General features: G+C 44.2%; 1 protein-coding gene across 1 annotated transcript in view; it reads right to left on the bottom strand.

The window, feature by feature from the left end:
• The window catches only part of SLC5A9 (solute carrier family 5 (sodium/sugar cotransporter), member 9), a 92,749-nt gene that overhangs the window by 6,514 nt on the left and 64,069 nt on the right, over positions 1-22,166 (bottom strand). Inside the window, exon 14 of the mRNA XM_015408590.1 lies at positions 19,434-19,593. Coding sequence (XP_015264076.1) covers positions 19,434-19,593 — 160 coding nt within the window. The remainder of the gene's footprint in view (positions 1-19,433; positions 19,594-22,166) is intronic.

The following is a 22,166-nucleotide window of genomic DNA, read 5'->3' as shown; positions in this document are numbered from 1 at the left end:
CACCGGCTGAAGCACAAGCAGAGATCGAAGTGGCATATCGATCCTACTCTAAATACATTAAGCAGAATAACATGCCGGGCGAGATTGTAGTCAAGTTTCTCCGACGACAGACAAGAGATGATATTCTCAAAGCGACAGCAGCCAAACCCCTGCAGCTGGGATCAGCAACTATCAGGGTCCTAAAGGACATTCCATTTGAGGTTCGACAGAAAAGAAAAGCATACAAAGAACTCATCTCAACACTCCAGATCAACCAGATTCAGTATTCCTGGCTCTATCCGGAGGGTGTGCAGTTTAAATACAAGGATAAGAGAGAAAAAATTGACTCGGTGTTTAAAGCGGAAGAATGGTTGAAGCAGTTTTTTGGATCAGAAAAGGATGATCAGCCAGACGGAGGGGGTCCTGCAGACAGCCTGAAAGAGATGGATGGAGACCCAGCAGGAGCAGAAGGAGGCGCGGCCAGAGACACGTATGGCTAGCTCTTAAGAACTGAAAGATTTATAACTGAAGTGGATGAAAGAGACTCTGTGCACACTGAGAAGAAAATAGACAATTACTAAAATGGACTTACTAACTCCTAAATTCATTGATTTAAACGAAAAGTTTTAAGTTTTATGACTAACTGTATACTAACTGAAAAAGACCTTCCTTTCTTGGGTTTTTAGTTATAGTGTGAGTTTTTTCATTTACTGTCTGTACCCCGGGGTTTTTTATTTTTCTTTCCCTTCCCTTTTTCTCTTTCTGTAGTCACGTAGGTGTAACAAAAAATTAATAAAACTACCCTGCCTTCAGGGGATTTTAAAAAAAGAAAAGAATATCTGTCCCTGAAAGACGCCCGCAAATTCTATGTGCAGCCAGGACCATGGTCATTGGGTGGACTCCCACTGCCTAAACGGAGCCCGGGGCAGCTCTGAATGGGTCTCTGGGCAGGCTTGGCAGTGCTTAATGCAGTCCTCAATCTCGCATGTCCATGCCGGGCCACCAAACATAGCTGCGGGCCAACGCCTTCATCCGTACAATGCCCGGATGTTTTTCATGAAGTGCTGCTAGGACTTGCGGGCACAACAGAGGTGGCACCATGACCCGGCTTCCCCACAGCAGGCACCCCTTGTATGCGAACAGTTCATCCTGGTGAGAGGAAAATGCTGTGACCCCGAACTGCAGCCGCCACACCCGGAACGCCCCCCCCCCTGTGTGTCACAATCGTCTGGGCCTCAGCGGTCACGTCATTGACTGCAAGCTGCTGGTAGGCCTTTGCCAAGTCCAGTTTCCCAAAAACCTTGGCACCCGATAGGGAAGCCAGGACATGGCTGACCACCAGAACTGGGTATGCGTGGTCCTGGAGCGCCTTGTTAATCGTACACTTATAGTCCACGCAGATGCAGACGTCCCCGTTAGGCTTGACTGGGGTAATGATAGGGGTTTCCCATGCATCGTGTGGAACCAGCTCCAATACCTCGTGGGTCACCAACCAATCCAGTTCACTATCTATCTTGGGCTTCAGGGCAAAGGGAACACGTCTGGCCTTTAGTCTAATGGGCCGCACCTCTGGGTTGAGTTGCAGGGAGATGGGAGGTCCAGTGTAGCATCCGAGCATCCCATCAAATACTGCTGGGAACTTGTTGCACACCAATTGGAAGTCCTTGGAGGCCACGTGGTGCACTCCCATTACTTCAAAGCCTAAGGGCATGAACCAAGATAACCCCAGTAAACTCGTGAGCTGCCCTTAGACCACTAGCAAATCCAAAAGTCCTTCGAAACAGCAGTATTTAACATGGAACTTGCCCCAACCCTTGATGGCCACCTCGTTTTTCTGAAAGTCTCTGAGGGTGAAGCCAGCAAGCTTAAGATGGGGATCCCCCCATGGACAGGGCCTCTGGAGAGTCTCTTCTGAAATTATGGGTATGGAGGACCCCATGTCCAGTTCCATGTCACAAGGCACCCCCGCTATAAGCACAGTCACTTTTATCTTATGGGGGGTGTCCCAGGGTAAGTTCAGTACCTCGTTCTGGTGGACGGCCAAGGTGTGAAGTTCTGCAGACTCCTGATGCATCGTGGTGCATCTCTGGGGGCCCTTGGAGCAGCAGGCATGCACGATGTGGCCAGTCTTACCACAAGTGTGGCAGGTCGCATCATGGAAGTGGCAGGAGTGAAGTTCATGGTCGTCTCCGGAGCTGGCACAGGGAGGTGGCATGGCCATCTTTGTCGGATGTGCAGGGGCTGTGGACTGACGTGGTTGCGGCGAGTCGGGCGGTGGACCTGATGGGCTTCCTCCTCGTCTGATGCATCCGAGGCTGAGGGGATGGAGGCTTGGTGCAAGCTGGAGTGCTGGTGATCCCTCTGGGCTTTTTCAAAGGTGGTGGTCTCGCGTAGCGCGGTCACTAGGGTCAGCTCCGCATGGCCGATGAGCCTGCAGCGAAGCTTACATTCTCAGATCCCCATGATGAACCGGTCGAGCAGGGTCTCGTTCAGGTTCAAGAACCCGCAGTGGAGGGTCAGTTGGTGAAGGTCACCCACAAAGTCAGTGACTGCTTCATTCAGCTTCTGTTGGCGCAAATAGAAGTCCATGTGGCGCATCATCTTGGTGGGTTGCAGCACAAAATGGTTGGTGAGTGCCTTTAGGAGGTCTTCGTAGGAAGACACCTCCAAAGGAATGGGTGCGGCAAGGCCCTGGATGAGCCGTAGCACGGCGATTCCGCAGGTGCTGAGCAGGAGAGCCCTCTTCTTGTCTGCATCAGTGATGCCCTGGAACACGATAAAAAACTTCAGCCGCTCCACCCAGGTTTCCCAAAGCTCTGGGTGAGTGGGGTCGAACTTGGGCAGATGTCCTGATGCAGCAGCCATAGTTTTGGGAGAGGTGCGAGGCGCGGGGCTCGGAAGCTAGTTGAGCATTGCGGTGCTGTCTTGAGCGGGCTCGCCCATCAGGATCCCACCCTCGTCGCCAGTGAAATATACTGGGTTCGACACGCATTAGTGTTCAGCTTATAGTTTATTGTGATTATAGCTCAGACTAAAGGACAACTCAAACGGGGCCAGAGCCCTGCTTATAAGATGTAAAATGGCACACCCATCACCCAACACCCAACACCCACTCCCAACAATAGGCTATTTACAGAGGCACTCCTGGGTGATAGGTCCATCCCAGCATCCTAGCAGTCCATTGTTCTGTGTCCCCAAGCTGGGGCTGACGAGATTAGGCTCAGTACACAACACCCATTTACATGTGAGGTAGGCTGCGAGGCAACAAGGATGCTTTCATGTTCAAGAAAAATTTGTGGCAGTTCTTCTTTTTGTTGAGCTCCCTTTTTAGCTTCATGGAAATACCAATCTTTCAGTCAGGCTTAATAGAGAAAATGACTATAATTTTGATAGGGGATCATTCTGTGTATTGTATCGTCAAAGTCCTAGTGCTCTTTTGAGGCCCAGCCTTCCTTCTGCAGGTGTGAAAAAAACTCCTAGGAGAAGTTCAATATTCTGAGTCTATAAAGGAGTAATGTCAGTGTGTGTGTGTGCAAAGTGTTGTCAAGTTGCTTCTGACTTATGGAAACCCTATATATTAGTGATCTCTAAAACGTCCTATTGTTAACAGCCTTGTTCAGGTCTTGCAAACAGGGCTGTATCTTCCTTTATTGAATCAATCTAATGTTGGGTCTTCCTCTTTTCCTGCTGCCTTCAACTTTTCCTAGCATTATTATCTTTTCCATTGACATATTCTCATAATGTCACCAAAGTATCATGGCTTCATAGCAATCTTTCATTAATTTTTTTGGGGGGGCTTATGTGCTGTGTTAGTTGATAAAAACTTATCCCTTTAGATATTTCGCTGGTCTTTGCTGTAGGCATCATCAGTAATCAGTCTGTTGTTGTAAAACCAATTAATGAGCATCCTAAGAAGGAAACTCTATATCTGTGCTATGCAGGTGGAAAACGTAGTTGCACTTAATGTAACTGATGTTCATCCAGTGTCTTCTATGCTGGCACACATGGGACTGCCTGGAGGCAGGCCTGCCGTGAGAGAAGGTTTCAAGAGCTTCTAGAATTCTAAAAAAAGATTGATTACTCCTCCTCCCCTCGTGGAGGAGAGCTATAGCTTGTTTGTCCCACCCATTTGGTCATGTGATGAGGGGAAGGGGGAGGCACTCTTCCCTCAGTCCTTACCTGCTACTGTAGGGGAAAAGTTTTGATAGCCCACAGTGGAGAAGCAGGGAGGGATGTGTGCCAACAAAGAAGACACTGGATGAACATCAGTTACTGGTAAGTGCAACCATGTTTTTGTCTGCGTGTTTTTTATGCGTCCCCACATGGGAGATTAGCAAGCTATACACAGTGGAGGCGGATGTGGGCTATAAATACAGTTTATTTGAATAAAGAATGTAACACTGCTTTCCCCACAGTCACATCAGCTCGAGAGTTAACATCAATGGAATAATGTTTAATAAATGTAAATGGTGAGGACCACGTCACTGCCCTGCAGATCTCCAAGATGTCCACCACTGCCTGGAATGCTGCTGACGATGCCTGAGCCCTGGTTGAATGAGCTCGAAGAGGGAAGGGGCATGGCAAATGAGTGGCTTCATATGAAAGCTGGATGGCCATAGTTATCAATTTGGATATGGACTGTGCAGAGACACCCAACCCTCTCTTCGGGCCTGAAAATGCAATAAACAATTGGGCTGACAGTCTGAAGTGTGTGGTGCAATCCAAATCTCTCCTTATATATAATTCTCTTTTCATGTGACTTTTCTTAACGTTCCACACGCTCCCAAATCAATTGGGTCTCTGAACTGCCACTCAGAAATGGGTCCCTGGCCACAGGCTGCATTGCCTTCGTCCCGCCCACAGAACTGGTGCTGGCCAAAATTTTCCTCATTTCCTCAGAAGGTGGAGACTCCGGTGCTGCCCCTTTGCGCTGCTGCTGCACCCAGCCCGGCCTCACCCTGCACTGAAGCCGGTGCCCACCGGAAGCGCCCACCACTGCCTGCCCCTGCCCACCGCCCACTGCTCTTTTTGGGAACAGGAGCCGCGCTCACCCTGCTCCGCTCCAGGCAGGCGCCACTGCCACCGTGTAAAAGCCTGCCTCCGAACGCCATCAGGCCGTGCTTCTGATGGGTGATGTCATCTCGGCTATCGCCCTAGTGCTTTCAAAATGGAGGGGCAGGCCAGGAAAGCTGATGAAAGAAGCACCAGTATTGCGGGGCCAATCCGGCGCAGATGTAGTTAGCTGTGAGCCATCGTTGCATCCCTTCCCTGCCTTGCAGCAGCAAGCGGCTTCCTCCTGCCCCACCACCACTGGCCAGGCTGCCTGTGGAGGTGCACCGGAGCTCCAGGGGCCTCTTGGTGCAGCGCGCCCTGCCCCTGCTTGGCGGGTTAAGCGTGGCCAGCATTCCTCCCTCACTTTTGTCCCTTGGGTCCAGGTTGCCCTACTGGGCTGCAGAAGCTGTTGAAGGCAGCAGGGACCCCTCCCCAAATGGTCATCCCATTTCTATACTGGTGGTAGCTGCCCTCAGTGGTTCTAGCTTGGCCGTGGCCACTTGTGCGCTGGCTTGCAGCATCAGCTGGCAGCCACGGGGGGAAAAGCCACATCATGAGCTTCCCGAAAAGCCGCCTCCCTCTCCCCCATACCCAACCTCCAGACTGTACTGAGTGCACTTCAGGGAGGGACAAGGGCAAACCCGGCAGGTGCAGAGACAGGGAGGCTGTAAACCCCCCCTCCTGCTGCAAGCCCTTCAGAACCTGTCACATGTTACTTTAAAAGAAAACTGTCCCCCTAAAACAACGGCATGTGTGAATTTAACATGAAACCGGGTTGCACATCGATGTACAGGATAAAGGCGCTAGCATTTTCTACAGGACCCATTGTCTGGCAAACACCCACTCACCCCGACCTGATTTGTGAAATGGCTTTCAGCTCACAGCGATCATGTTCATTCAGGGGCACTCTCCCAGAGCCTCTTTCTAGAGCTCGTTGTATTTACTTCCACAACGAGCCTTATTCCTAGTAAAACAATAATGCTATCCTCAGGTTTAAGGTATGCAATGATTGTTCTGCATCAGATGAAGGTGTTGGGGGGAAAATAGGCAGAACAATCTCCTGTGACAGGTGAAATTTAGAAAAGACAGGGTGGAATTCCAAACTAGGCTGTAGTATAACCTTATTGGGATGAAATCTAGGAAAGGGTACATCGCATCTCAGATCCTGCAATTCTCCTACCCTGTGGGCAGATGTAAGGGCAACTAAAAGCGCAACTTTATAGTTGTCCTCAAATGGAGGATATATTAAATGTGATAATACAACCAATAGGCTCCATTGAGGTAATGGAGGAGTAACAGGAGGGAATTTGTTAAACAAACCTTTCAAAAACCTGGCCTTGCAATGGCTTGTCTCCTTTCTCCAGGGTCGGGGACAAAGGGTGGCACTTGGGGAGGAGATGTCTCGAAGGCACCCACTAGTTTGTGGTGTGCCCCAAGGGGCAGTGCTCTCCCCAATGCTATTTAACATCTATATGGTCCCCCTTGCCCAGATTGCCCAGAGGCACGGGCTTGGGTGTCATCAATATGGAGATGACACCCAGCTCTATCTGTTGTTGTGCGGAGGAGGTGTTACAGGCCACAACTTTTTGGGGGGGTGCTATCTGTTATCTTGGAGCTTTTTTGCAGGAGGCTGTGAAGAAGAGGACAGGCTACAAGGGGTCCCTGCCTCGGATTGCCTCAGATGGTGGGACTTGTCGAGTGCTCTCCGAGGAGTCTTATCTCTCACTCTAGGGGAAGGCTGGTCTGCTGGGCCCACTGAGGATTGTTCCCAAAGGGCTGCCTTCAGCCTAAGGGCTCTCTCCTGTCTTGTCTTTGGAGTTGAGGCCACAGGCCCTGCAGCAAGCTGTCTTATGGCCCACGCCCAAACATAGAAGCACTTAAGGTGCTCATCATTCAAAGCCATCTTAGTCCCACAGTACTGGCACTTTTGGAAGAGAGCCATCACTACCTTCTTTTCCTTTTCTTTTTTTAAAGCTTTACCTGAAAATGAGTTCTGAGGTAAACTGTGGAACGTCCTTTCCCTATGGCGGCAGAAAAAGGACTGAGGGAAGAGTGCCTCCCCGCTCCCCTCATCATATGAGCAAATGGGTGGGAAAAACAAGCTACAGCTCTCCTCCATGAGGGGAGGGGGAGTAATCAATCTTTTTTTAGAATTCTAGAAGCTCTTGGAACCTTCTCCCATGGCAGGCCTGCCTCCAGGCAGTCCCATGTGGGACTGCACAGAAGACACGCAGATGAACTTCAGCTTGAATCATGTCCTGGAATTTCCTATCCTGTGCATCCCAGAGGATTTAGAACATAAAGCACTGGAGAGCGCAAGCTTAAAAGTGCAAGCTTAAAAACATTGGTTCAGATATGTTGGTGACATCTTTACAATCTGGCCACACGAAGGGAAGAATTTAGAAGCATTTCTGCAGCACTGAAACAGCCTACATAATTACATTTGCTTTACTATGGAGAAGGAGAAAGAAGTAAAGTTTCCATTTCTGGATGTTCTTATTATACAGAAAATGTCAGGACATCTTGGACACACAGTCTATCGTAAACTCACTCACACAGATAGATATTCAAGTGCCAATTCAAACCATCCCTCTCAGAAGAGATCCATAATCAGGACTCTTGTAAACAGAGCAAAAGAAATTACCAAACCAGTAATCTACAACAGCAATTCTGTCAACCATACTTTAAGCAAATGGCTACAAAAAGAAAGATATCCAAACAGCTATTAGACCCAGAGCCAAATCTTTTCAATCTAATTTATAGCCAGCATGGGAAGGTACTAAAAATCAGCTGTGAGTGTTCCTTCCATATATTAAGAACACAACATCTTTAGGATTCTGCAGAGGAAGGTATTAAGACAATGTTTACACCCACACAAAAATATATATCAACAGCTGTGACCTGTTAAAAATCAACTTCATCCTTTGCAAACATCTGGAGTATATAAAATCTCCAGTGAGTGTGGCAAGGTTGATATTGGCATGACTGATGGTTCGGTAACTGTTAGGAAGACTGAACACAAATGTTTTACACTATTGAAACAATCAGAAAAATCAGCAGTTGCCCAGGACACCATAGAAGAAAATCACAACATTTTGTTTGATAAAGTGGAAGTAATTGCAAAGGTTAACAGCTATTACAATTTTTCTAGAAGAGAAGCAATTGAGATAGAACAACACCCTGAGAACATGAATGGGAGAAAGGATATTCTATTAGTAAAGCGTGGGAACCTTTACTATATAATAAACAAATACAATCATGTCATCCTTCAATTACTTTGCAGAGAACAGAACATTCCAGGACACCAGGTTAAAGAAGCAAGCTGAGATTCCACCAACATAGCACAAATATAGAGTTTCCTTCATAAGATACTCATTAGTTGCTTTTATAACAACAGACTGATTACTGATGATGCCTAAAGCAAAGACCGGTGAAACGTCTAAAGAGATAAATTTTTATCAACTAATAGTTTATAAGCCCCAAAATTTTAAAGATTTTTATGATGCCAGCTGTGAAAGCTTCAAGCTATCACAGCTTAGGTTTAGTAATTTTTCTAGGGAAAGTCCAATCTTTTTTTTTTTTAATATTTTTTTATTTTCCTTTTCACATGCTTACAACACAAATCACACTTTTTATAATGCTGTATAATCTGTTACAACCTCTTGTACATCATATCACTGGCAATGGCTGTTAAGTTATAATGGTTATAGAAACTAAATGATTTCCCCCCGTCATTGCCAGTGCACGCTTAACACACTATTTTTTCTTTCCTTAAACTCCAACTCAAATTATACAAACTTAATAAAATGATAGTTATTGTTATCCCAAAGAATTTCTCTCATATCTTATCTATAATATATTATGCCTTTTAATTACTCTTAAATAAAAAGAATAATCAGCGAGACTGCACAGACAGACCAAGAGAGCCTCCGCGTCTTTGCTCCAAAAAAACGCAAAATAAAAACTAATTGAGGACTATAAAGACTAAAACTACTCGCTGATAAGGATGGGGAGGCAAAGAGGAGGGAAAGGAGGGAAAGGAGCCAAGAAAAATAACGAGGAAGCTCAACAAAGTGAGCAAACTATGCAACCATCGGATGAAGACTCCCCCCCCCTCATTAGAACTCCTCCGAAGAGGAGGCAACCAGCCGGCAGAGCAAAAGGAAACGTGAGGACTCAATCACCAAAAAAGATATACAGTCTATGCTGGTAGAAATGAAAAAAGAATTTAAAGATAGTATCACCCCTATCCATCAGAAATTGGATGCTATGAATCTCAGCCTAACAGACTTGAAAGAACGGACGGACCAGGCTCTGATACAAAGTGCCAGGAATAAGCAGGACATTCAAAACCTACAGACTTTTGAGACTTGGAGTAAGTCCAAAATTATTCTTTTGGATATAAAGGCACGGGAACGAAAAATTAAATTCAGGGGGATCTCACCAAATTTTTCTACTGAGAAAGACCTCACGGACACTTTAAATGTGTGGCTTCAGGCATTATTGCAACTGCCAGCTGCACCAATTAGCCAAGCTTATCGGCTGAAGCCACTCCAAACAACCTCGCCCACACTCATACCAGACATTCTTGCTGAGCTAACAGACATTAAAGTGAAGAACATCGTTTTAGAAGCCGCAAGAAAAAATAATGGACTTCAATTAGAAGACACTAAAATACAAGTGTTCCAGGACCTGCCATCCGAAATCTTGACAGCACGTCGGAATTTGAAACCAATTACAAAGAGGTTGACAGAAAAACAAATTAGGTATCGTTGGCTACCACTGGGACATTTATATATAAATTATAAAGGCAGAACCTTCAACGTCCATGATATCAAGTCCGGAGAGGAAATGTTAAGTGCTCTAGAACTTTAAGTTTTGGACAATAAATGTGATGACAACAGGTTTAATTTCAGATAAGCTGATTTAATATTAATATTTTGTTTTAAACATAGTGACATTAAGGTATAATAGGAGCATAGCGGGAAAGGCACTTGGAAGGAACTCCCCTACCACCTCCCAGAGGGTGGGGCCTTAGAGGAAGACCCTCTTTGGAATTTCCAAAGCCCCATATAGAGGTGGCAATCCCCAAGAACTCCGCCACGAAGATTTAAATTTTGAGTCCAATCTTGATTTGATCTCAAACCTACTTATTTGTCTCTTTGGTGGTCCATGGTATCTGCAAAACTCTCCTCCAACACCATATTTCAGATTAATCAACTTTCTTCCTGTCAGCTTTCTTCATTGTCTCCAACTTCCATAGCCATATAAAGTATTGGGAAATACTATGGTATAAATTATCTTAATCTTGGTCGCCAGTGACACATTCTTACACTTAAGAATCTTTTCTAGTCTCAATCTCCTTCTGATTCCTTGGTTGCACTTTCTCTTTTGGAAATGCTTTGCTGTAATCTATGAAACACAAACTGGTTTTCTTCTGAAATTCTCTCATAAACTCCAGTAAACAAGGTAAATTCGCAATATGATCTCTAGTGCCTCTTCCTTTTCTGAATCCAGTATGAACATCTGGCATTTCTTATTCCAGTCATTGTTGTAAGATTTTGAGGACCACTTTACTTGTGTGATAAATTAATGTGATGATCAGATAGCTACTGCAAACTTTGGTATCTCCTTTTTTGGAACTGGAATGTAAATTAAGCATTTCAAATATGTGGATCATTGTTTTGTTTTCCATATTTGTTTGCACACTCTTGTTAAGATTTTAATGGACTCCATTTCTGTGGCTTGGAATACCTCTATTGGTATCTCATCTACTCCTGGGGATTTGTTTTTCTCTGCTCCTGCAGAGTGCAGGGGGTTGGACTAGAAGACCTGCAAGGTCCTTTCCAACTCTAACATTCTATGATTCTAGGAATTACTCTCAGTGTGGCTTTCACATCACTTTCTAAAGCTTTAGGTTTTCCTTTCCTTCAAAAGATTCTTTTAGACAGGAATCTGTCATCCTTTCATCTCTTCTGTATAGTTCTTCAGTGTATTGTTGACATCTTTTCTTTATTTTCACTCACTTCTCGGCCTTTTGGCTAAGTTCAAGTGTGTGTAATCTCACTTGCTCAGTTAATGTATTTCCATGTTGATATTTCAGCATGCCTAACTGTGCTTTAAATTTCCCATTGATTTCTTGGATCTTGTGGAACAGATCTCTTGTTCTTCCTTTTTTGGTGTTCTATTTCTTTGCACTGGTTATTATAATAGTTCTCTTTGAAAGGTGCTGGAGCACTGCATTTAGACTTCTGATTCTATTTCTGTGACCTTTTACTTTGTTTCTCATCTGTCTTTAGTGATTTTAAGAGTTTCATTAGTTATTCATTGAGGCTTTTCATTTGTTTTGGCTACAGGAATAGTCTTTGCACATTCTTTTTTGTTAATACATCTGGTTTCAACCTGCAGTTCTTCTGGTTTTTGTTCATTAGAATTTAGTAATGCAAATTTGTTCTTTATATGATTTTTAAACTCCTCAGGAATGCTGTTTAGATTATATTTTGCCATTATGAATGTTTTGACATTTTTCTTCAGCTCTAGTCTAATTTTCAGTATTAACAGTTCATGGTCTACCTCAACCAACTTTTAGTCTTACTTTAGCAGAGAAAACAAAAGTTTTTCCATCTTCTGCTTCCAATTATGCAACAATTTGATTTCTATATTGGCTGTCCGGTGATGTCCACATATACGATCATCTGTTTGGTTGCCTGAAACATATGTTCGCAGTGAACAAACTGTTGTCTTTACAGAATTCTATGAGTTGCTCTCCTGGTTCATTTCATGCTCCTAGCCCAAATCTTCCAACAATATGTGATTTTGCTTTGTTTCCTACTTTTGCATTCCAGTCACTTATGATTATAAGTACATCTTATTTAGGTGTGTAATCAACTTCTTTCTAGACACTTGCAGAAAAGCTTGCAATTTCTTCCTCATCATTTGTAGTTGGGATGTAGACTTGAATGATGGCTATATCGATAGGCTTTCCATAAAGTCTGATTGATATTATGCAGTCAGAATTGAATTGTAGCCTCTGATTGTGTGTGCTACATCTCGCCTCACTATTACAATAACTCCATTTTTTCTGTATTTGTCATTTCCATAGTAAAACACTTTGTAATTTTCTAACTGAAAAATGTCCTAATACAGTCCACTTTACTTCACTCACTCCTAGGATTGCAATGTTTAAATGTTCCATTTCTCATTGTATGATTTCAAGTTTAACTTGATTCATATGTATCACGTTCCATGTTCCTATTATGTATGTCAAACAGCTTGGGACTTTCCTTTTGCATCCATTCATATCAAGAACTTAATGTCCTGTTGGCTTTCATCCAGTTGTGTCATTAAGAATAGTGCTAACCATAGTTGTAGTTAGCTCTTCCTCAGTAGTTGATTGAGTGCCATCCAACTTGGGGGTTCCATATTACAGCAATATATCTTTTTTTTTGTTTTGGACTTTCTTATCATAGGGTTTTCAATGTAAGAGATAATCAGAAGTGGTTTACCATTGCCACCTTCTGCACAGTACTAACCAGGGTTAGTTTAACTGGCAGTGCTGCTGTTCATGAAAGATCCACTGCCAGTGTTGCCTTCCACTACTGCTGCTGCCTAGTAGCTACTCTTCAAGGATTCCTTTCCCCCATTACCATTGGAACTGTCCATTCTCTTCTGCTGATGAGGTTCCTAAAGGGTGTGGGTGCATCTTAGTCTGGTGTCTCAGCTGTGATCATTCTGCCTTGAGTGACTCTGCTAGGAGTTTAGCCTCTTGACAAAGTCTAAACCCTTATGGTATTGCTCTCAGCTTCACTGATGCACAACCCCCCCCCACACACAAACACACTGTGTTAAGGTATGCATCCAAGAGAAGGAAACCTTTCTTACCAGTTATTAATTTTTCTATATTGGGTTGACTAATTTTAGAGGAAAACAATTCTATTAGAGATGGGCACAAACTGGCTTATGAGCAAAAATTCATGCCAAACTGGCCATAAAGCAATGTTTGTCAAAGCACGTATAACAGAAATATTTAATAAACTTTGGGTTGGTTTGTGAAATGGATACATTTCCCAGAAAACCCAGCATTCCCCAATTAAACCCCAAGGTAATGGTGGGGATGGAATCCTCTAGCCTTGGAAACAGCAATAGGGACCCTCCAAAGCTTGACAGGCACTGCTGGCTGCCAATAACAGAGCTCACATTTGTCTCTATGAAATCTGAAAACTATATAAAGCCCAAGCTGAAGCCTTTGTTGGGTTTTGCCTGGAGAGGATTGGAATAGAGAGAGATAGAAGGGATCAGCTTTACTGGGTAGGGGACTACTCTTTGCTTTTTGCATAGGTGAACTCAGGGTTGAGCTACCCAGTCTTTCTACTCACACAGAGCAGTGGGGCTTAGCTGCTGGGCTTTGGGTGTTTGGTGGGCCAGGGCTGTGTGTGCCACCAAGCCTCTCTGCTCACATTGAGCAGTGGAGATCAACTTCTGCTGTGGGATCCTCCTGCATTCCCCCTATTTTTTTTGATCAACTCTTTGGGCTGTGGTTTGGGTGTTTGGTGGGCCAGGAACCTGTGTGCAGTGTACCCAGCCTTTCTGCTCACATTGAGCAGTGGGGCTTAGCTTCTGCTGTGGTTGGGTTCCTCCTGCATTCCTTCCCCCCTCCTTTTTTTAAACAACTCTCTAGGCTGCGGTTTGGGTGTTTCGTGGGCCAGGATTTGTGTGTCAGGATTCAGGGGTAGTCTCAGGGCTTCAGTGCCACGAGGGTGTGGGTGGTCATCATGGTCATCAAGGGTGGTCATCATGGGGGAAAGAAGACCTCATCCTTCTATGTACCAGAGGGCCCTGTCCCTGGGCACCAAACACAGCCTCCCCCTGGAGGACATCCCAAGCACATCAGCAGAAGGGGTCTCAGAGCCTCCTTCCCTTGCTCCCTTGCTCCATCCATGGGGCTCTCACAAGACACTAAAGAGGTTTTGACACTGGCCAGGGCACCCACCAAGCTGCCATGGCATCATTCCGGGGAGCCCCCACTGAAACTCTGGGAATGCCTGGTCTGCCTTTCTGATGTCTTTCTGTTCCGTTAATCTGCGGAGTAGAAGTATTTTCCATGGTGCATGGGTGTGCTCCAGACCCAGGTGCAGAGTCGAATAATACACCCCCAACAGTGGGTGTGCTCTGCACCTATCTGTTTTTGCCCCAGCTAGTGGGTGCTTTGGCTGAGTACCCACATCCATTACACCCTTCCAGCTGCCATGGGGGTACTTTGAGGAGCTCCATTGAAAGTCTGGGGGTGCCTGCCTTTCCCTTGCTGTTTTGTATACTCACTACATGAGTCTGGGGGGTGGTCTTCTCTTTGTTCCATGGCTCCAGAGCTATCCTCTTTCACTCACACTGCTGGCAAGATGGTCACTGCGCATGCCCAATCCTTCCAGCGAGTTCAGTGTGGGTCGCAAATCTGGGTAGGCATGTCCAATCCCATCATAGTTTACCTTTTCATCTGCCCTTCTTATATTGACTGCAAGTTAGAGTCTGAGTGGGGGGCATGACATAGAGAGTTTGGGAGTTGGGGGTCCTCTTTTTGTTCCTGGGTTCCCTTTTGTTCCCTTTCCCCCCCCCCCCCCCGGCAAGGTGATTGCTGTGCATGGCCAAGTCTTTTCTCAAGAAAGACTCAGGTCTTTCTGTGGCACCATTTGTTCCAGAGCTCCAGAACTATGCCCTTTCACTCACAACTCTGGTAAGGTGATTTTTGTGCACGGCCAAGGCTTTTCCCATGGCTTCTTTTGAAAACTGAAATGGCCTTCCCTTTGTTCCTGGGCTCCAGAGCTATTCCCTTTCACTCACTCCGCTGGCAAGATGAGTGCTGTGCATGGCCGACCTTTCCTGGGAATAGGAAGCTGGCAGCAGGTTCAAGCCACCCCTTTCGATTTTGTTCCACTTTTTCCTGCTGGGGATTGGGTGTTAGATGGACGCAGGGCTTTGTGCCAGACTCTCACTTGCCCCGCTGTCAAGATGAAAGCTGTGCATGGCCAACCCATTTCAGTGCTGTGACCCACCACATCAATAGTTGTCATGGGACGCTGTGGGGTCTAGCTCATCTGTGATGGTCTTGGGTCTTGGAGCCATCAAGTCAGCACACATAATTGCTTGCTTTTGCATTTGGGTTTCCTCTTCTTTCTCTTGGTGCTCTGAGCCACTTCCATGTCTTCCTTCACATTTCAATGCTGTCAGGTCTGGGTCTTCTTTGTCTCAGGAACCCGAGCTACCTCCATCTATCCCTTCTAGTGTGAACACTGTCAGGTCTTGGTCTTCTTTGTCTCAGAGCCCCGAGCCACCTCAATGTCTTCCTTCTAGTTTCAAAGCTGTTGGGTCTGGGTCTTCTTTGTTTCAGAGCCTAGAGTTTAGCCAACCTCAGCAATCATGTCACCCATGACAGAGTGGGTGAGGTAACTCCTGAGCCCAGGGGAGGTTTGCCATTCTCAGTGATAACCCTAACCGCGGAGAGTGAATGGGGTCCAGGGATGTGGCCACCTGCAACAGTGCAGGTGACTCCTGAGCCCAGGAAAGGGGTGGTGGCCATCCTCAGTGATCCTCTTGACTGCACCAAGCTAAGATACTGCCTACAGGGCCTAGGGGAAGAGGGGGTTGGACATCTGGATTTCGGCCAGTGTGTGACACAGAGCATTGGACTGGAAGGGCCAACATAGCTTCTCTTATGTTGTCATGACAACCTGAGCAATCATGCCACCTGTGTGGTGGGTGACTCATTCCTGGGCCTGGGGGATAAGGGACATCTGCTTTCTGGCACCAGGCTGGGAGGGGTCACAGAGGTGTGTACTCAAGATAGGAGCAGCAAGAACTTGGGATGTGAAAGGGAAGGATGCTTCCCCTCCCCACCCTCTGAATCACTGCTGTCAGAGGTGACTTGGGGCAGTGCCAAAAACTCTTTTTGCCTCTGTGGCAAGCCTCAGGAATAGATCAGGGGAAGGAGGCTTTTAGATCCCTGGTGATCTCCTGCTAGAGCTGGCCTCCATTGGCCTGAAATAATAGGTTTGGTGCCTGGGGACCAGGGGCCTTTGGCACAAGGGGAGTGGAGGATTCTTCCCCACATGATGTGCACCCTTCTCACCCACTTTCATCCTGACAGCACACAGAGGGGTTTACACTCATGAGGGGTGGGCAGGTATATATGTGAGAAACCATTTCTAGGTGTTGTGATCTGGGGCCCCCCACTCTGAGAGATTGTAGAGGAGAGAGAAACAGGGTGAGGTACCCTATGCATTTGGCGTAGTTTGCAAGGGGTCTGTTCTATACACTCCTGAAGCTGTGCCTGACATTTTCCCAAAAGCACTTTCCTGAGAGTACCTTCTTTGGGGGGGGGGCTGTAACTCAGACACCCCCCAAGTCCAATCCACACATAACTTGGAGGGCGTGTATGGGAGCATCATTGGGAGGTCCACTGTGAGCTTGATTCCTCTAGCTAGAAAATAAAGAGTGGTGGGCCTCTTTTTTTCTCCCCTCTTTACATATATTGATGATACAGGCTATATTCCAAAATCATGGGGAATGGCTATAGTGGTCCCATTCTATAAAAAAGGTAAAAGGGAGGATCCATCTAATTACAGGCCAATTAGTCTGCTGAATATCATAAGTAAAATATATGCCAGGCATCTCTTGGACAAACCTCTGGACTGGTTTGAACAAGAAAACTTTTTAGCAGCGGAACAGGTGGGCCAGGGAGGGCCAGGGAGATCTACGATAGATCAATGCCTAATTATCTAACACCTGATTGAGAGATACTCATCTAAGGGAATAACTTCACTTTATACAGCCTTTGTTGATTTCAAATCTGCATTTGATTCTGTATCTAGAATGCAACTTCAAATTATCAGATTAATCTATCAATAGAAGACTCCTATATCTTGTACAGGCTTTACATGAACAAACTTATCTGAGAGTCAGATGTAGCAGACAAGGACATCTTACTGAACCCATCCAGACCTTCAGAGGTGTCAGGCAAGGCTGCCTGTTAGCACCGGCATTGTTTATTTTTTATATAAACAACCTATCTAGCTGGCTTAACACTCCAGCACTCCATCCTCCTAGACTTGCCAACAGGATGGTACCAGTGTTGTTATATGCAGATGACACAGTGTTATTCTCCAGAACCCCTGTAGGATTGAGGAGGGCTCTTGGGAAGCTCTCCTCACACTGTGAAACTGAGTCTCTTACAATCAACTACCAGAAAACCAAAATAGTTGCTTTTGGGTGCATTACATCGAGCAAATTAATAACTTTAAATATCTTGGGGTAGTCCTGCAGGCCACGAGTTCTAGGCTTCAACATAATAAATATGCTACAGACCAAGGAGAAAGATCTGCAAATGGTATTGCAAAATTTCACCATTCTCAAGGGGAGGGGGTCATATGTTCCCGCAGCCCTTAAACTATATAAAGCCAAGACGTTAGCCCAGCTGTTATATGGCTCATTCATGGGGCCACCCACCTCCTATTTTGCACCTCTAGAAAGAGTTCCATCTAAGTTCTTAAGAACCATTTTAAAGGTCCCTAGATGTGTGTCAAATGCCAAGACTGGAGACAGGCTGTTTAAAAGTTGATGCCTGGGTCTGTATTCTATCAATATATACTTGGCTAATGGGGTGTCTCAACACACAATATTTACTCCCTCTGATACTCTGTGACAATTTCCAATCAAATTGGTTTGAGTCTGTTCAGAGTTATCTGCTGAAAATAGGCCTTTCCCCCCAGGTGCTCTTATCCTTTGGAACAGACCAAGCAAAAATATTAGTCAAGCAGAGAATCGAGGATATAGAATGCCAAACTGATCTTGCCAGCTTACAAAACATTATGATGAGGGCAAACATAAAAAATACTGTGGAACCAGCACACTATTTAACATCTCTTGAAGTAAAAGGGTTTAGAAAAGCCTTCACTCTGGTTAGGTGCTCTGCCCTCCCTTCTGCTGTACTTGAAGGAAAATACAAGAATATTCCTTTCTCAGAAAGACTTTGTACCTGCCCATTAAGGGAGGTTGAGACTACAGAGCACATGTTTTTTAGATGCCCATATTATAAGGTGGTGTGTAATAAGATCATCACTCCGTTGACTGAAGAAATTCTGGGCCTTTCTAAAAAAGCTAGACTTCAGTTTCTTCTATCTGATAAAAACCCCAAGATTACCTACCAAGTACCCAGTTTCTGTATGGCGATACTAAGATTATAGAAATTCTATGGTAGTTAGGTAGTTATGACAGTTAGATATTAGATTAAATTTAGTCTGTTTTTAATATTTTACTGATGTATTTTAAAATCTTGGAATATTGTAATGGTGTACTTCTTTTTGTATGACTGGTCTAAGGGCTGTAGAAATAAACAGAACTGAACTGATTCCTCTAGCTTGCACGGGGTCCGTTCTATACACTCCTGAAGCAGCGTCCGTTCTATACACTCCTGAAGCAGCGACATTTCCCCAAAAGCACTGGGGGCACCTTCTATGAGGTAGTGTAACTTGGACTCCCTAAGTTTAGTCATCACCAAACTTGGTGGGCAGGTAGAGGAAAGTCAGCTGGAGATCACTGTCAGCCATGCTGCCATGGGGGTGGGGAGGCGGCTTGTCTTCTAATTGCCTTTGCATTCCTTCTGTGCTCATTCGCTGCTACAACGCTTATCTCTAAGTATTGCAGGTGGGGATGTTGATGTCTGGTTTTCTTGGGAACCGTGAGAGAGTGTTTCGTTCCCAGCTTCAGCGCTAAACGGCCGAAGCTCTTTCTCCCGCGCATGGGAGGGTGGCTCATTAGCCAGGCCAGTGGGGGGGGGGTGCATACGAATACCCTATATCCTATTATGCCCCATGGGCAGCCGTCATTCTTAACAGTGCCTATGTTAATGCATCTATAGCTCTTCAATAAAGTATTACCTTTCCTGATAAGCGTGTACTACGTCGTTGGCTGTGGGTTCTGACAATCCCCTGCAAAATTGAGATTTAATCAATTGGCATGATTTCGATCATCTGATCACATAATTACTTGTTAAATGGATTTTTGGTAAGATTGTTTGACACTGTTGGCTAATTTTGGTTCTTATTAGCCTCATATTTAAGTGAACTAACTCCCCACCTCTTTTGTCTGCAATTGTACTGGGTTTTGAGATGTTGTGACTTCAGTGTTCAAGAGATGTCCTAAACATAATGTATTTCCTTTTTCTCTGTTCCTGGTATTTATGCAAGTATATTCTTATACATTTGTTTCTAGCTCCATATATAGGATCTGACATACTTCCGCTACAATTTTCTGATGTAAGAACATAAAATATGAACCAGGCAGGACAATCCATGAATGGAAACAACCTTTCTTACCAGCATAAAAGACTGCTTGGACAGTTACAGATAACATACCTCTGTATTCTTTTTGTTCTAAATCTCCATTCTCCCATGGAATGGAATCCAAATCATTCTCTTCCTTGGCGGAAGTCATCTCTGCACTTTGGCACATTTGGTTCTGAAGGCCTATTTCTGGAGTTTTGGAATGTCTAGTCCACCATGTCAATCGAGCTAGCTGGGTAAAACAATTGGAAACAAGAAGAAAGAAGTTATGTGACAAATAAGGGCTATGAGACGGAGGGCTATTTGCATATCATAGATTGAGTATTCTTTACAATCTCACTGTTACTATATCTGGTTAGGATATAATACTATTGTAAGTGAAAAAGACACTCAGTGGCAAATATTTACATGTTGTGTGGAAAGTCTGAAATTCAAAATTTCATGGCATCTAATGCTAGAATCGGCAGTTTGGCATATGTGTAAGTTCTTTGCACTGTTTAAAGAACAAATTGTTATGTTAAAGATTTTGGGAGGGTCTGTGTTCTTGATTTTTTTAACGATATATTTATTGGGTTTTTTTACAGTATAAGCCTATATTGCACATACATACAAAGTCAACAGCAAGACTACATTCAAAATCCCTAAACATCACTTTATCTTCACAGCAACACAGAATAACATGCCAATTACCCATATTATAGAACATTTTGCTCTTATCTTTGATCTTACTATCATATCTGTACTAACTATATCTGTATTGAGTAGAAACTTCTAGTTCTATTACCTTTAAAATTCTTATACTGTCTTTTCAGCACTATAATAAGAATTCATATCGTACAGTTGTACCCTTTAATACGGTACTTTTACAAAAAAAAACACCCCTGAAGTTATATTTTATATTTTTCTTGTTTGTTAAATGTTTCATTACTTCAATAAAATTTTTAAATATTAAAAAAATATATCAGTGATGTTAAACATTCATTTTAGCTTATTATAAGTTATCTTCTCCTAATTCAATTCTAGCCCATCCTCCAGTAGCCTGTTGGTTCCTTATATACAGGTCCCGGTCACACGGGCAGGAAAATGCGGGGGGGGGGAACGTGGATTTTAGCCCCGGGGTTAAAAACCGCGTGGTTGCTTCATCAGACCTACCGATCGAGGTCTCGAGTTCGCGTGGAGGTCCCGGGGTAGGGGGGAGGTGCCGATCACTCCACTGTCCTGCAGCTCGGCAAAGAAGCGGGGTGCGGGGCAAACGGATTGTTTGTTTTTTTATTTAAACTCAAATGTGTGCATGCTCCCTTGGTGTGCGCATCTGTGGAGACTTTGGGGGAAAAAATTTCCCAGAGGGGACATGGGCGGGCGCCGGAACTACCTCCGGAAACACGATCAGATGCCCGCCCTTGCCCCACGGTTTCAGGAAACTAGTACCTCCGAGGTACTTGTTTTTTACTGCGCGTCTTCGGCGGGAAGCCTCAGTTGCGCCACAGGAGCCCGACGCTTCCCAGATGTGCCAGTGAGATCACGCCCGGAAACTCCACCTATCTTCCGTCCCTCTAGCGTGCCTAATGCTCCGTGTGACCGCAGCCACAATATAGGGACATAATATTAAATTTTTATTTCATTTTCTCTTCTTACCCTTTTACCCTTTGAATTAATTTAACCTTTTATTGTAGCTTTTATATCCCATTCCACTTTCAGGTTTGCTCTACTGCTTTTTAATTACATTTTTTATCCCTTAGACTACATCACTATCCTTCATTTATCAGCTGCCCAAACTTCACCCATCTTTATTGCACCTGAAATTAATCTGACCCCATCATAGTCACACCCATTTGTTATCAGAGTATACACAACATACTTACAGCACAACTAAACCTTCTTATATCACTAAACATAATCAAACATTCAACAACACCACTATTATTATTACCAGCTTTCCCCCATTAATTTACCACTTCATTGCTTTCCCCCATTAATTTACCAATTCATTGTTTTATAACATAGACCCTTTTAAATATTTGACCTTCTCTATCAATTTATAAAAGACCTTTATATTCATTTTAGCATTACAAGCTCCTGTTGTTATTCAAAGTTCATTATCAGAAACCTATAAATCATATAAATTTATTGCCCCAATTAATTAATTAATATTCAGTCCTAACCTTTGAATACATTTAGACATATTTAATTTATGTTAACCATTTCAACCACCGTATTGTATCCTAGTCACCACTAATAACAACATATATATATATATATATAAATACATCCAACAAACAAGACTATAATTAAATAAATAAAGTAGGTTTTGGGTCGTTTTTCCAATTGGTCCTACATCTGAAGAGAGCTGGTCTTTCTATTTTTTGTATAGTTTATTTTTCTTCTTCCGCATCTGCATTCTACTCTTCTGTCTCAGCCTTTCTACGTGTCTTCGTTCTTTGCATGTTCCTTGCGTTCCACATCTCCTTTCTCTGCTTTTCAGCCATTCTATTTTCCATAGCTTGCTATCTCCTTTACTTTTCCACTCCCATCGCTTCCTTCTTTTAATCCTTCCGTCCCTCTCACTTCCAGATTTTAGCCGTTGTTTGTTTTCTTTTAACAGTCCTTTTGATGTTCTTAATTCAACTCCAGATAATCTTTTTAATCTCTTTTTTGCTCTTTCAAATAACAAGTGTTTAGTTTGTGCATAGTCCACCACTTGTATATTTTTCAAATTTTCTTCCTTAGCAATATCCCTATTCTCTTTTTGCCCTTCCTATGGAGTCTCCTTGGCAATATTATGTTCCTGTTTTTCTTTTTTTCCTA

Source organism: Gekko japonicus, unplaced genomic scaffold (genome assembly GCF_001447785.1).
Source record: "Gekko japonicus isolate JY-2015 unplaced genomic scaffold, Gekko_japonicus_V1.1 scaffold1494, whole genome shotgun sequence".
Lineage (NCBI taxonomy): Eukaryota > Metazoa > Chordata > Lepidosauria > Squamata > Gekkonidae > Gekko > Gekko japonicus.
This window is presented reverse-complemented; position numbering and strand designations above follow the sequence as displayed.